Source organism: Onychomys torridus, chromosome 4 (assembly GCF_903995425.1).
Source record: "Onychomys torridus chromosome 4, mOncTor1.1, whole genome shotgun sequence".
Lineage (NCBI taxonomy): Eukaryota > Metazoa > Chordata > Mammalia > Rodentia > Cricetidae > Onychomys > Onychomys torridus.
In genome coordinates, this window is record NC_050446.1 from 99793617 (window position 1) to 99806413 (window position 12797).

At 45.8% G+C, this 12797-nt stretch overlaps 1 protein-coding gene across 3 annotated transcripts in view; it reads right to left on the bottom strand.

Annotated features, from left to right (window-relative positions):
• Nucleotides 1–12191, bottom strand: part of Fbn1 (fibrillin 1) — a 208433-nt gene extending 196242 nt beyond the window's left edge. For 2 of the 3 annotated variants that reach the window (XM_036183937.1, XM_036183939.1), the window contains exons 1-2: nt 11792–11870; nt 10910–11235 (exon numbers count right to left, since the gene is read on the bottom strand). In XM_036183937.1, coding sequence (XP_036039830.1) covers nt 10910–11073 — 164 coding nt within the window. In that variant the 5' untranslated portion in view covers nt 11074–11235; nt 11792–11870. Of the gene's footprint in view, nt 1–10909; nt 11236–11791; nt 11871–12086 lie in introns of those variants that run through there. The other variant, XM_036183938.1, reaches the window with a different exon arrangement.
• Between the last annotated feature and the right edge of the window lie 606 nt (nt 12192–12797).

The window sequence follows — 12797 nt, forward strand, 5'->3', positions numbered from 1 at the left end:
GGTCTGGCCATGCAATCTTATAAATCAGCACTGAGAGGACACAGCTAGCTGTGAACATCAGCCATTGCCCACAGGACTGTTTAAACAGTGCCACATTCACAGGTGCATAATAAGGCATGGGTTAGCCTGGCTTCCCACTGCATTCCTCTGGGTATTTGCATAGAATCTTTTCTGTCTTGGACTGACTCTCCTTCAGAAGCCCTAAAAAGGCTGAAGGCCACAGGTCACTTCGAGGAGTGAGAAAGCTGTCCCTGGAACCTTGACCTCTGTTCTGACCAGCCCCAGCCCTTGGCTGAGAGGCTCTCACTCCAGAACCTTCTCCTCTAGCCTCCCTTAGCTTTCCCTCCTATAACAAAACCTTATTTGTATTTTTCTTCTGGAAGATTCCAAGTCTCCCAAATAAATAGGCTTCCCTGGTTTTTGTTTGTTTGTTTGTTTGGGGGGGTTGTTTTGTTTTGGTTTTGGTTTTGGTTTTTGGTTTTTTTGGTTTTTTTTTTTTTTTTTTTTTTGGTTTTTTGAGACAGGGTTTCTCTGTGTAGCTTTGCACCTTTCCTGGAACTCACTCTGTAGCCCAGGCTGGCCTCAAACTCACAGAGATCTGCCTGCCTCTGCCTCCCAAGTGCTGGGATTAAAGGCATGCGCCACCAACGCCTGGCCTGGCTATCTGTTAAGATGCATTTATTTTTCCTAATTTTCAAACTCTAATATTTCTCTCTGCTCTATTTTATTTGTAGCTGCAGTTATAGAGTTACCTTTAAAATAAGAGAAAGAGGAGATGAAGACAATGTGGATGATGATGTAAAAGCTAAGGCAGAGCCAGGCTGGGTGGCAGTACCTGCAATCCCAGCACTGGGCTGGTTTTGTGCGGCCACCTTCATTAACTGTTGTTTTTGGCCTCTGCCTAGGATTACAGGCTTGTCACCACACTCAGCCTGGCAAAGCCAATGCAGGAGGGTCATGAGTTCAAAGGCAGCCTGGACCACATAGTGACAATGTGTCTTTTAAAAAAGGAAAAGGATGAAAGTGGAAGGAATAGAGGAACAAAGATAGTGATGAGGAAGAGGCTTGGAAAAAAACAAAAAAGAAAATCGTCCTTGGGAATGGGTGCTGTAGTAATATAGAGATTGTCATAAAACTTAACAACAGACCAAGTGTATCCATAGGGCTGACATAAATCCTGTCTCCCGACACCAGTGTCATAAACGGCGATACTATATTTGGAATTCGATGTGTATATTTGAATGTAACTATGACTGATGGTCTAGGAATTCACAGCCCTTCAGAACACTGACCCAAACCACTTGTCTAATGGGGCAGTTCTCCCACCCTGCCTGCTCTGTCTGGAATACATTTCTGGCTGAACATGGTGGAGATGGGGAATGTTCCTTTCTCCCTTCTGCTCTGAGGGGGCTGAGTAAACAGACTCAGTGATAACTTCAACCAAAAATACCACTTAGTTGAGAAAGTTGCAAAGTCACAGGAAACTTAAAGCCAGATTTGCTATGGGGTAGAGTTGGCACAACCCAAGTCTGATCTGGTTTTCTTCTGTGACAACGTGATGACTCCTTTTAGACAAGCATGGGGCAGTTCAGCTCCTTGACAGTCTCAGCTCCACTGGCAACTGCAGACCTACATACAGTTAGTTATTTTTTACACCTCCTGGTTGCAACATCAAAAATAAACAAAAACAAAATGGGACGTTTATCCAACAAATGTAGAAAAACATGGCTAAAAAAAAAAAAAAAAAGAAATTGAAAGTAAAATCCCTGTAGAAGCAAGTACAAAGATGCTGAATACTTAAGCTAGTAAACCAGAGTGGTTGCACATCAGAGTTTTCACTGAATTTCACAACTCTAAAGGGAAGGGGGAGAGTCTGTGTTTTCAGTGCTCATATGTAAATAAATGCCCCGGTTGGTCATTGACTGTAATCTTATTTCTGATGGCCACATGTGATTTCAGTGGGGAGCTGTGCATGAGGAGAGAGTACTGCTCTTAAACGCTGATCCAATTCAACTGTGCTGCCATGCTATTCATGGAGCATTCTTATTCGGACATCACGCAGCAACATACAATGACAAGTCCACATCCTCACCATCTATGGAGAACAAGGCCAGGCAGACTAGATCAAGCTGGAATTAAACCTAAAATATTGCATTATCCCCCTGCTCACGCTTCTCCAATAGTGGTCACAAGAGTGCCTCCTTACACTGCAGAGCACACTGCTCCTCACATGCAAAGACGGCACCTGTTGTCCATGCCCTTGAAGCTGGGCAAAGCCTGTGTGACGGTTTGAACAGGAGTAGCCCCCATAGACTCATGTGCTTGAATGCTTGGCCCATTATGGATTTTGGATCCATATCCAAAAATAGGGAATGGCACTATTAAGAGGTGTTGCTTTGTTGGAGTAGGTGCAGCCTTGTTGGAGAAAGTGTGTCACTGCAGAGGTGGGCTTTGAGGTCTCATATACGTTCAAGCTATGCCCAGTGTGGCAGTCTCCTTATGCTGTCTGCAGATCCAGATGTAGAACTCTCAGCTCCTTCTCCAGTACACGTCCGCCTGCACACCACCATGCTTCCCACCACAATGATAATGGATTAAACCTGTGAAATTGTGAGCCAGCCCCAATGAAATGTTTTCCTTTATAAGAGCTGCTGTTGTCATGGTGTCTCTTCACAGCAATAAAATTCTAACAAAGGCAGCCTGCAACTCCCATGGAATTCCAGGGCATACCATTGCAGGCTAAGTTTGAGCGGAATCTAGTGGCTTCCATTTTCATACTCATGGAAGGGAGATCCAGAACCTCTGCATAAAGAGCCTAGCTTTGTTTCTGGGGGATCATGCAGAAAGGCCACTGATGGAGGACAGTCAGAGACCACAGGAAGTGAGCTGAGGAACTCAGCCAACACTATACATGAGCCCATCCAAACCCAGCCAGCCAGCCTGAAGCCATTTGAGTCATACTACACTAGAGATATGGGGTTCCAACACACCACCACCAAGAGACAGCCCCAACAGACCAACCTTGAACAAGGCCTACCAACTGAATCAGGGGCTCAGTTTCCCCACTGTCGAAAACACACTTAAAGGCTTCATCTTAAGGGGCAGTCCCAGTCAGGAGACCATGTGAGAGAGAATTAAAACCTGAGAAACCCTCACCAGAGCCAAACTTATTTGTCTCTATTTAGCTAAGTCACACTAAGGTAAACAGAGTGGCAGGCCTGCACTTACATGGAAGCACCCTGCCATCACTCACCCTGACCAACAGACACTGTGAGGTACAGAGACAAGAGTCCCTGTCTAAATTCCTGACCCACAGAACTGAGAAGCCATAAAGTTGTTCAAAGTGACTTCCTACATAGCAAAAGATAGTCAAAACATCAATGAGAGTCGGTGTCTCCTGGCAGTGGGTAGCCAAAGGGGATCTGTGTCCTCTTCAGATGGGCCATTATGTCTCCATGTGTGGGAAATTTTCATTCCTATGTAGGTAGGAGCATTCTAAATGCTTCCTCTCCTTTGCCTCTTCCCACCAACTGCTCAGTTGTACCACCTCTGCTGTGTCTGAGCTTCTTCTTCGTCATCAACCCCCCTGCCTTTGCTCAGACCACCATCTATTCTATGTGAACCCCACATTGCTCCTTAAACTCCCTGCCTCTGGTCCCCCCCCTGCACTAACCACACAGCTTTCACACCACTGCAACAGTAATACAGGCCTGATCTTGCAGCCATCCTGGAACTCTACTCATCCTCAGCTTTCCCAAGAGTCAGGAACACGATGTTTCCACTGACCCCTCTCTGCCCTTAATGGCATCATCTCTTTGTGCAGGCTCACAAGGTGTCAACCCTCAGACCACACTTACCAGTGCCAGTCAGACCCCTTAGCACAAACCCTGCCTGCTGTGCCCAATGGCCCACCATCCCAAACACTTCAAATCCTCTTCCCCTTGTGTCTTTCTCCCTCGTCTTTCCCCTTTATGTCAAATTTCCATTTCCTCTAATCCCTAATTCATATAATTACCCTCACCCAGTCATTCCATCAAAGTTGATGTGAAACTGACCATCCACAACCATCTACTGACACCTCCCTCCCTTATGCCCAATTCCTAAGAATCCTTAGAGAAATAAAATACACGAGGCATCTACCTCCCCATCATGGAGGGGTTCTCGGTTGTAATGGACAGCCACCATTTTATTGTACAACCAGAGGCTGTGGAACTCTCTGTAAACGCCAAACAGCAAATATTTCGGTTTTTCTATTCTGTCATGTCTGTCAGAGGTACAGCACTCCAGTGCTGCAAAGACAGGTGGCACTGTGCTCCCATGCGCCCAGATGCCCGGGCTATGCGGCAACAGACTTCCTTCTCAAACACAGCTTGGTCCACGGTCTGCAGACCAGGGAACTTGTACTATTGCATCTTTTCTGATTAATCCCTTTCCAACAGTGCTTCTGTTGGCCTGTAACAGGAGAAACCTTCAACAAATGTTGAGCTGTGCCCACAGGAGAACGTTCCAGGGGAAGAAGGTGTCAAGAGGATTAAAGAAAGAAATTTACCAGCTATAAAACTTAATTTAGCCGAGATGCAACAAAATGCTAAGGTAAAAGTTCTGCGAAGCCAGGTTTCCTAACTCTAGTTGATTTCCCTAGGGTAATGACTGGAACTCTACATTCTTTTTGTTTTTGTTTTTGTTTTTCTCCAACCTGTTCAATGTGCAAAGACGTTTAATCTCCCTCATAAGGAGTTGTGTATTAAGGGATTAATATTGTCAAAGTGCAATCGTCATGGATGCACCAAAGCTTGCTATTTTAACAATAATTGCTTGATTTAATATTTAAAAATAGGCTGTGAGTTTGCAGATAAGAAATGTTTTTTTTAAAAAAAATTAAGCAAATAATTAAATAATTCATTTTGCCAGCAAGAATGTGAGATAAGCATCACCCTCCATGGAAAGAGATATATGTTGCATAACTTTACCTAAGAAACATTTCTTACGCAGAATTTGAAAACAAGAGATTCTGGATGATATAATTAATAAATAATACTCTCAGTTCAGAAACTGGGAAGTACAGAAGGTTGTGCCTGTGATGGTTAGTTCCACCTTAGTGAAAACACGGCCCTAATATTAAAATATATTACATGCACCATCCAAGGTCCTTGATGACCCTCACATCTTATGATCCTTTCTGTTTTATTAATGTCTGGCTGAAGTCTCAGAAAAACATTTTTATTTAACTAAGTAATAAGGTTAACTATACTTAGGATTTTTAAACTCTTACTAAAGAATATTAGAAGTGTTTAATGGAATTTCACCAATATCTTAGTCCTGCATCTTATATCTTAGCCCACTGACACAAGAAATCAAAACCATAACTAAAATTAATTAATGAAGGAACTTGACTATTAACTTGACATTGCGCATGTTTGTCGGGAGGAATGGATTAAACGGCTCACCTAGAAACAAAGTGTGCAGTAGATGAACAACTACACAGAAAGCATACATAGAGCAGTGTCTGTCATGAATGCTATCGAAGCATCACTTCATACAGCAGTATTCCACAGGGTCCTGAGTCACTGTTTAGAGATACGGTGTTCTTACTTTATAATGCTGTGAAATGAAAACTAGACTTCAGATTTTGAGTTTTGGTTCTCTCCTCCCCTGAATGACCAATATATGACTCCAAGTCCTTGGCAGCGTTTATTGAGGCTTTAGCTCCATCCAATCAAGGCATATTGGTGCTGCAGCTGTGCCTTTGGCTGCTTTTCTGTTAGTGGTTCTCGGTCTTCTGTAAATGATGAAGCCCCTGCCAAGCCATGCGCTACACGTCTCTGGTGTTCCACTCAGCTAAGTAAAGACTGGTCGATCGAGGCTTCTGGAATTAGTGATTCTTTGAGATTCATTTAATGATATTAGTGGTAAAATGCTTACAATTTCACTCTTACCTCTTTGATGATTTTACAAATTAGTGGGATATGGAAATCGAGTCTAGGGTTAGGAGATAGCTCTCACAGTAAAATGAGGGCTTCAATTCCATCCCTAGCACCAACTTAAAAAGCCAGTCAGGTAGTGCAGACCTGTAAGCCCAGCACCAGGCGGCAGAGACAGATGGTTCTCTGGCACTTAGTGGACAGTCAGTGTACTCTAATCAGAGAACTCCAGACCCCAGGGAGAAACTGGACTTCAAAACATAAGGTGGAGGGCTCCTGAGAAATGACACCCCAAGCAGACCTCTGGCCTCCATATACATGTCCGTATATGTGCCTGTGTACCCGCACACATGTTACACCCACACACACAAAAGAACACACACATCCCCATACATAACCACACAAGAGACAGTCACTTTTCAGTAATTATGAAACAACAAATGTTCACAGACTTTCTATGACAGGCTTGATATGTTATTGATTTCAGCTTTCTCAGAGAATGCTATTAAAGAAAGCCCATTTGCGGGGCAGTGTTTAGAATCGAAGAAATAGTTAAAATAGTTTACTTGTCTTCCAAGAAAACACTCACATTGAAAACCAAAGCTAAAGCTGCCAGAGTGTCTTGGGTAAATTATTTGGTTTTGAATATATATTTTAATTGTTTAGCATTTTGTTGGAGTAATTATAGGTTATAAATATAATGCTGTGATTTTTTAACAAAGGAATCCTTCACTATTATTTAAAATTCCAATTAAGCGTGAAGATAGGTCTGTACTTCCATTCCCTTCCACTCAGATCATGATCCTATATATGTTGATGTGTGTTTTTATTCATTTACATCATTAACAGCTTACTCATTTCTTTAAATTATCTCTTTGTCCAAAAGGCATAGACAAAAAAAAAATCAAATAAATATTTCATCTCTTTTTATTTAAAATGTGGAAGTACATAAACCTCAGCTTAAGAAAATCTGTTTTTAAAATTGTGCCCCAATATATTATCTTCCTCTTTTCATTGATGTGAAAACCAAGATGTCATTGTCAGGGGCTTCCCCTGCATGTGGGGAGGAGACTGTGACTTCAGATGAGTCTTCATGTTGTCTTTGTGAGTCAAGTGAGCTCTGACTCACATCCTCTTTTCTCCCCATCCAATTTTGTTAAGAAAGACTTCCAAGCCGGGCGGTGGTGGCACACACCTTTAATCCCAGCACTCGAGAGGCAGAGGCAGGTGGATCTCTGTGAGTTCGAGGCCAGCCTGGTCTACAGAATGAGTTCCAGGAAAGGCACAAAGCTACACAGAGAAATCCTGTCTCAAAAAAGAAAGAAAAAAAAAAAAAAGAAAGAAAAAAAAGAAAGACTTCCATAATTAAGAAGTTTGGAGTTTGCCATCACATAATCTACCCTGGCTGTGAACTGTTTCATATGTGTTTTTCTGGTAATAAGAATTCTGAACAATGTAAACAAATAAACAAAGACCAGAAAGAAGCATGAGAAGGGGGACGAACTTTGTAAACCACAATGGGACTCCTGTGCCTGTCAACTGTCAACCTATAAATCTATCAACCTGTCAGCCTGTCAGCTTGTCAACCTGTCAGCCTGTAAACTCACGCTCCAGCAACAGGGACACAAGACTCATTCCCTGTTACTGGAGACTTGGGAAAAGAAGTTTCAGTTTAAGGAATGTTTCCCTTTGACATGAAACTGTAATATTTCCTTATTTGGGCGTTAAAGCAATAAGGCGATCATAAAGAAAGGGTGCATGACCACTGCTTTCTAACTAGAATTGGTTTATTGGTGATGGTAGTGGTGGTGTTGCTGGTGGTAGCAGTAATGGTGGTGGTGGTGGTGGTGGTGGTGGTGTGTGTGTGTGTTACTGAGCCATCTTTCACTTTTTGACTAATTGCAGTATTAAAGTTTAGCAGAGAAAATTTCTATGAACTGAAATGCAGAGTTAGGAATGCATTCTTTCTCATCAAGTCATTCCACACAAGTTAAGCAATGGCCAACAAAAGAAAACTACTATATGTGTTTACTATTTGAAAATGATTTTTAAACTTGCCAACTCTGGGCCAGTGAGACAGGTCTGTAACAGGTAAAGGTGCCTACCACCAAGCATGCCAGCCTGAGATCAATACCCAGAACCTAATGATGGAGTGAGAGACTGGATGTCCACAGGTTGTCCTCTGTGTACACACACACACACACACACACACACACACACACACACACACACACTGGATTGCACACACATATAATAAATAAGCAGAATGCAAAAATAAATAAACATGCAAACTTTCACTGGAAAATTGAGGGAAAACATAGTTTTTGCTGAGTGAAGGGGGAACACATTGATTCCATCTTTTTAAATTTTCAAAAAAAAAAAAAAAATAGAGGATTTCCTGTAAAAGCTGAAATTGGCAACTTACTAAGAAAACACAGCAAAATCTGGGAAAAATGTTTAAGGATCCTTAAATTTCCACAGTGGAACAACTTTTGCTGCCCAGTGAGAAGAGAAAAAGGGAGAAAACACCTGCCCTGGGGTGCAGGAGAGAGCCAGCTAGGGCGGTACACCTAGTGAGGGGAGCTGGGCCCTCCAGTCTGCAGAGCGAGAGAGATGCCAGGGGAAGGACACAGGTCTTAAGGCCAGCCCCTGTCACATCAGAGGAAAAGACAACAAGACACCATATGCCAGACGTCGGTACATGGATACCAGCGAGGTGTCAAAAGTCATAGCCCCTGCCTCACACGAGCCTTGGGGACTACAGACCACCCCCACTTCAGGATACCAGCATGTCCATCAAAGCAGTGAGCAGGGTATCAGCACAAGCAGGGGTTAGTTCTGAACCAGACAACTTTAGTGAGCACACACAGAAGCTTTAAGTCACAACTGTGCAAACGCCGTGCACAGCCTGCTCTTCTGATGGTTTACACAGCACGGCATGGCTGAAAGACCATCATGTGAGATTAACGGCATTGAGTAAAGAGACTTCAAAATCCGCATCAGAATGAGTAGGTTTAGAGTCTGTAAGAAAACCTTGACCCAGCAGCTCTACCTATATTATTTTGTGCCACATATAAGCTTATGCACATACATCACATACATGTAAGTTTACAGAAAGATGTTGTTAATAGCAAAATATTTATTATAATCACAAGAGCTGTCATTTGGGACCTATTCCACAATATCATGGGAATCTACAAGCCAAGAGAACACTAAAGTTAGCAGATGGATACACTGAAGATGTATAATAAATGAAGGCCCACATTATATACAGTACATCCACATAGTAAAAAAACAGGTGCACACATATATGTCCATATATGTGTGTGTATAACATGCATATATGCAATGCATATGTGGCTATGTATATATGTGATATATATAATAATATATCGTATATGTCAAATATATAATTGAGGTAGCTGAGATGTAAGAGGGAAATACTTTTAATTGTATATCCTTTAAAATTCTTTTACCACATCCATACATAGAAATAGACACAGAAAACATTATAGATAACATAAGAACTAGCAATGCTCATAATGGCTGTTCTACTAATACTATAGGTTAGAAAAAGATTTATAAAAACTACAACCTCTCAATATATGTACACATATGTATGTATATGTGCATTTATGTTAGTATAGATGTGAGCAATGTCATCACAATAGATACTAAAATGATAGTATGCACCAGAATTACAGTTTGAAAGAAAAATGCTGAGCCAAACAAAGCCCTCTCGAAACATGTTAAAATCAGCTTTTCCACCTATTTACTGAACTCTCCACCAGCCTTTTACACAGGGCAACTGTTGTCTGATGCTTGGTCGGGATCAGTAGATTTTATTGCCAATGTTGTTGGAATTCTGGGTCTGTTTCCCACAAAGGTCAAGACAGAATTGATTCTAGCTATTTGGCGGGATCAAATAATCACAAACATATTACCACAGCATAAGCGCTTTGCACTGATGCTCATCTGGTCCCTCATCCAGACAGGGACTCAAAAGCTGTTCCATACACCCCATTTTCCCTTCTTGTACCCAAGCCACACAAACACAAAATTCATTACATACACACAAAACAGCACCCCCCCCCCACACACACACACAATATACAATGAACACCTTCATCATGACGTCCAGGGCCATATAAGTTACAGAGCACTCGGGGAAAAAACACCCTGAAAATGACAAGAAACCTCAGCATATGCACTGCCTGGGGTCACCGAGCAGGTTCCTCCAAGGGAGAGAGAGTGGCCATGAATTTCCATTCTACCACTTCCATAGAGGCTTGCACTTAATCTCGGAGACTGGTATCATTAGGAGTTTAAAAAAAAATCTTAAAGGAACTGTATTTCCATGCTCCTTCAGCTTCCGAAACTGCCAAGCCTCAGACAGCCAACCTGTCTAATTTAAATTGCTACAACACTAGGGCGTGGGAAGCTGGTGGTACAAGGGTTTTCCAAGTAGACACCACATCAACCCGTTTAGGGCCAGCCACAGGGACATTACTCCAGCAGTGACATGCAGAGCTCACAGGGAAGGCTTCTGGAAAGGAGCGCACAGCCCTGATTTTCATGAGCATGACCATGCGTCTTGTCTTGGTCTCTGGAGTCTTCCTTTCCTCGCTGCTTCCCAAACAGCTGATACCCACACAGAAAGCACTCTGCCGGAATTGGTATGTAGCAAAAGCAGTGGGCTTCTCCCTTTCTCTGGGTTTCAGCTCCTCCCCTTCTTCCACAAGGAGCCCTTCTCGCCTCCCCAAATCTGCCTCAACAATGGGCCAGGACTCCCTCCAGCCAGGACCTCTCCTCTGGGGCAGGAACAAGGCGATTTATCTGAACAAGCCGTGGTGACCAAGGAATCTTGGCACTTCCAGGCGGCCCCCAAGAGATCTCACCCGGGGTCCTCTACCGGCCAGAACCGGCCCTGTCAATTGCTGTGGGTCTTAAAGTCCAAGAAGGGCGAAGCAGCTGAGCGCTTCCCTTACCCTTTCAGTGCGTCGTGTCCTCCACCGCCTCTTCTCTTGGCCCGGTTGGCTCTAGTCTCCTTCAGGTTCCCAGCCTCCAGATTAGCGTCCGCCCCATGGCTCGTGTAAGACGCGAGGAGCAGGGCGAACGCCAGCGCGACCTCCAGCAGCCCGCCTCGCCGCATGGTGCCGCCGGCCGCTACTCGCGCCGCCGCCGCCGCTGCGCCTTCCAGCGCCCCGAGCCTCCGGGGTCCCGCTGGTCCTGCTGTCCCGCCGCAGGGGTGTCCTCACCTGGCTCCTACCGCTTTCTTTTCCCGACGCTGCTCCCGCTTCGGGCAGCCCTTGCCCTGCAACACAGACAAGTCCCCAAGGCGGGCGGGGGGGAAAACTCTCAGGGCTCTGGGATGCTGGAGCTCGCAGTCCCCACCGCCGCCGCCGCCGCCGAGCCCAGCCCGCGCGCCGCCTGCGCGTGGCGCAGTTACTCGGATGAGCAAGGACCGTTCGATCCCAGCTGGCTATAGAGCCAGAGCCAGGCGACTGGGATCCTCGGATCCTGCGGCCTCACGGCGCCAAGTACCGTGTCCCCAGGGAGCCCAAGAGTCCCAAGAGCTTGCTGCTGACACCGTCTTAATGGCACTGATTGCGCACGGTGAGAGCTGACGCTCCCCCAAAGAGGGTCCTCTCCGCCCAGACACCCGGCCACGGCCACCCTCGCCAGACTCCTGTATCCAACGTGGAGCCGGGCACCGCAGCCCAGGTCCTGCAGCTGTCAGGCAGAGAGGGCCAGCTGCAGATGCTCGGGACAACCCCTCACCCTGCCCGGCCTCATGCCCTAAGTGCCGCGCAAAAAGCCCTCCAGCCCCCGGCTGCCGCCTGACCCCGACAGGACCCCGCGACACCCACTGGACCAGCGGCTCGGACTCCGGGGCGGCGTTGGCTGCTCTGCTCCCAGCGGTGGCCGCCTGTGGCACCCACAGTCTCTGCCCCAACTCTGCGGCCCCCTCCTTTCCCACCTCTTCAAGTATCGTCCGCGCAGCGGTTTCTCGCGAGAGAAATACTTTTTTTAAAAAAAAAAGAAAGAAAGAAAAAGAAAATGACACCCCCCACCTCCCCCATCACCACCCCACCCCCGGCCCCATCTATCCTCCCTTTCCACTCCCCTCTGCCAGCCACCGCCCGGGTCCGGGGCCTCCCTCACTTGCAGGATCAGCGCAGTGGGAGGAGGCGGAGGTGATCCAGTCCTGCCAGGCCGGGATATTCCGTCCCAGGGTGGGGAAGCGAGGGAATGGGAAGAAGTGGAGTAGCGGTTTGGACCGTTCTGCGGCTGGAGGTCTAGACCCGAGATTCCCGTGATCAGAAGCGCGGAGAGCTGTGCCACCTGCACCGAGAACGCGTGCTAGACACCTTGGCCATCAAGGCCCAGGAGGCCCTGGATGGAGAAGGGCCCTGTGGCAGTGGCCCTCGCTTCGGGGGCCCAGCCTCATGTGCCTCTGCTGTTCTGCAGGCCCCAGGCTCAGGCAGGGCGTGTCACAAGGGCACCATCCCTGAGCCAACCAAAGGGTTGGTGGAGGAAGGGGCTTGTCAATGTCCAGAGCCCATGAGCTGGCTTTTTGGAGCCCACTGGAGGAGTGGTTCATCAGGGGCTCAAGGGAAGCCACTCGCCTAGGCTAAATCCAGGATGTTGCAAAAGTCTGAGTTCGGGCCTGTGATTTGGGTTTCCAGCAATCCTATTGCCTAACCCTCAGTTAAAATTAGGGTTTCCTGGAAGAACCCTATTTTTACAAGTACATGCACTATACAGAGCACAAATACACACACACACACACACACACAGAGAGAGAGAGAGAGAGAGAGACACAAACAAACAGACAGAAATATCCAGAATGCACAAGTACCCAAATGTCGCCTG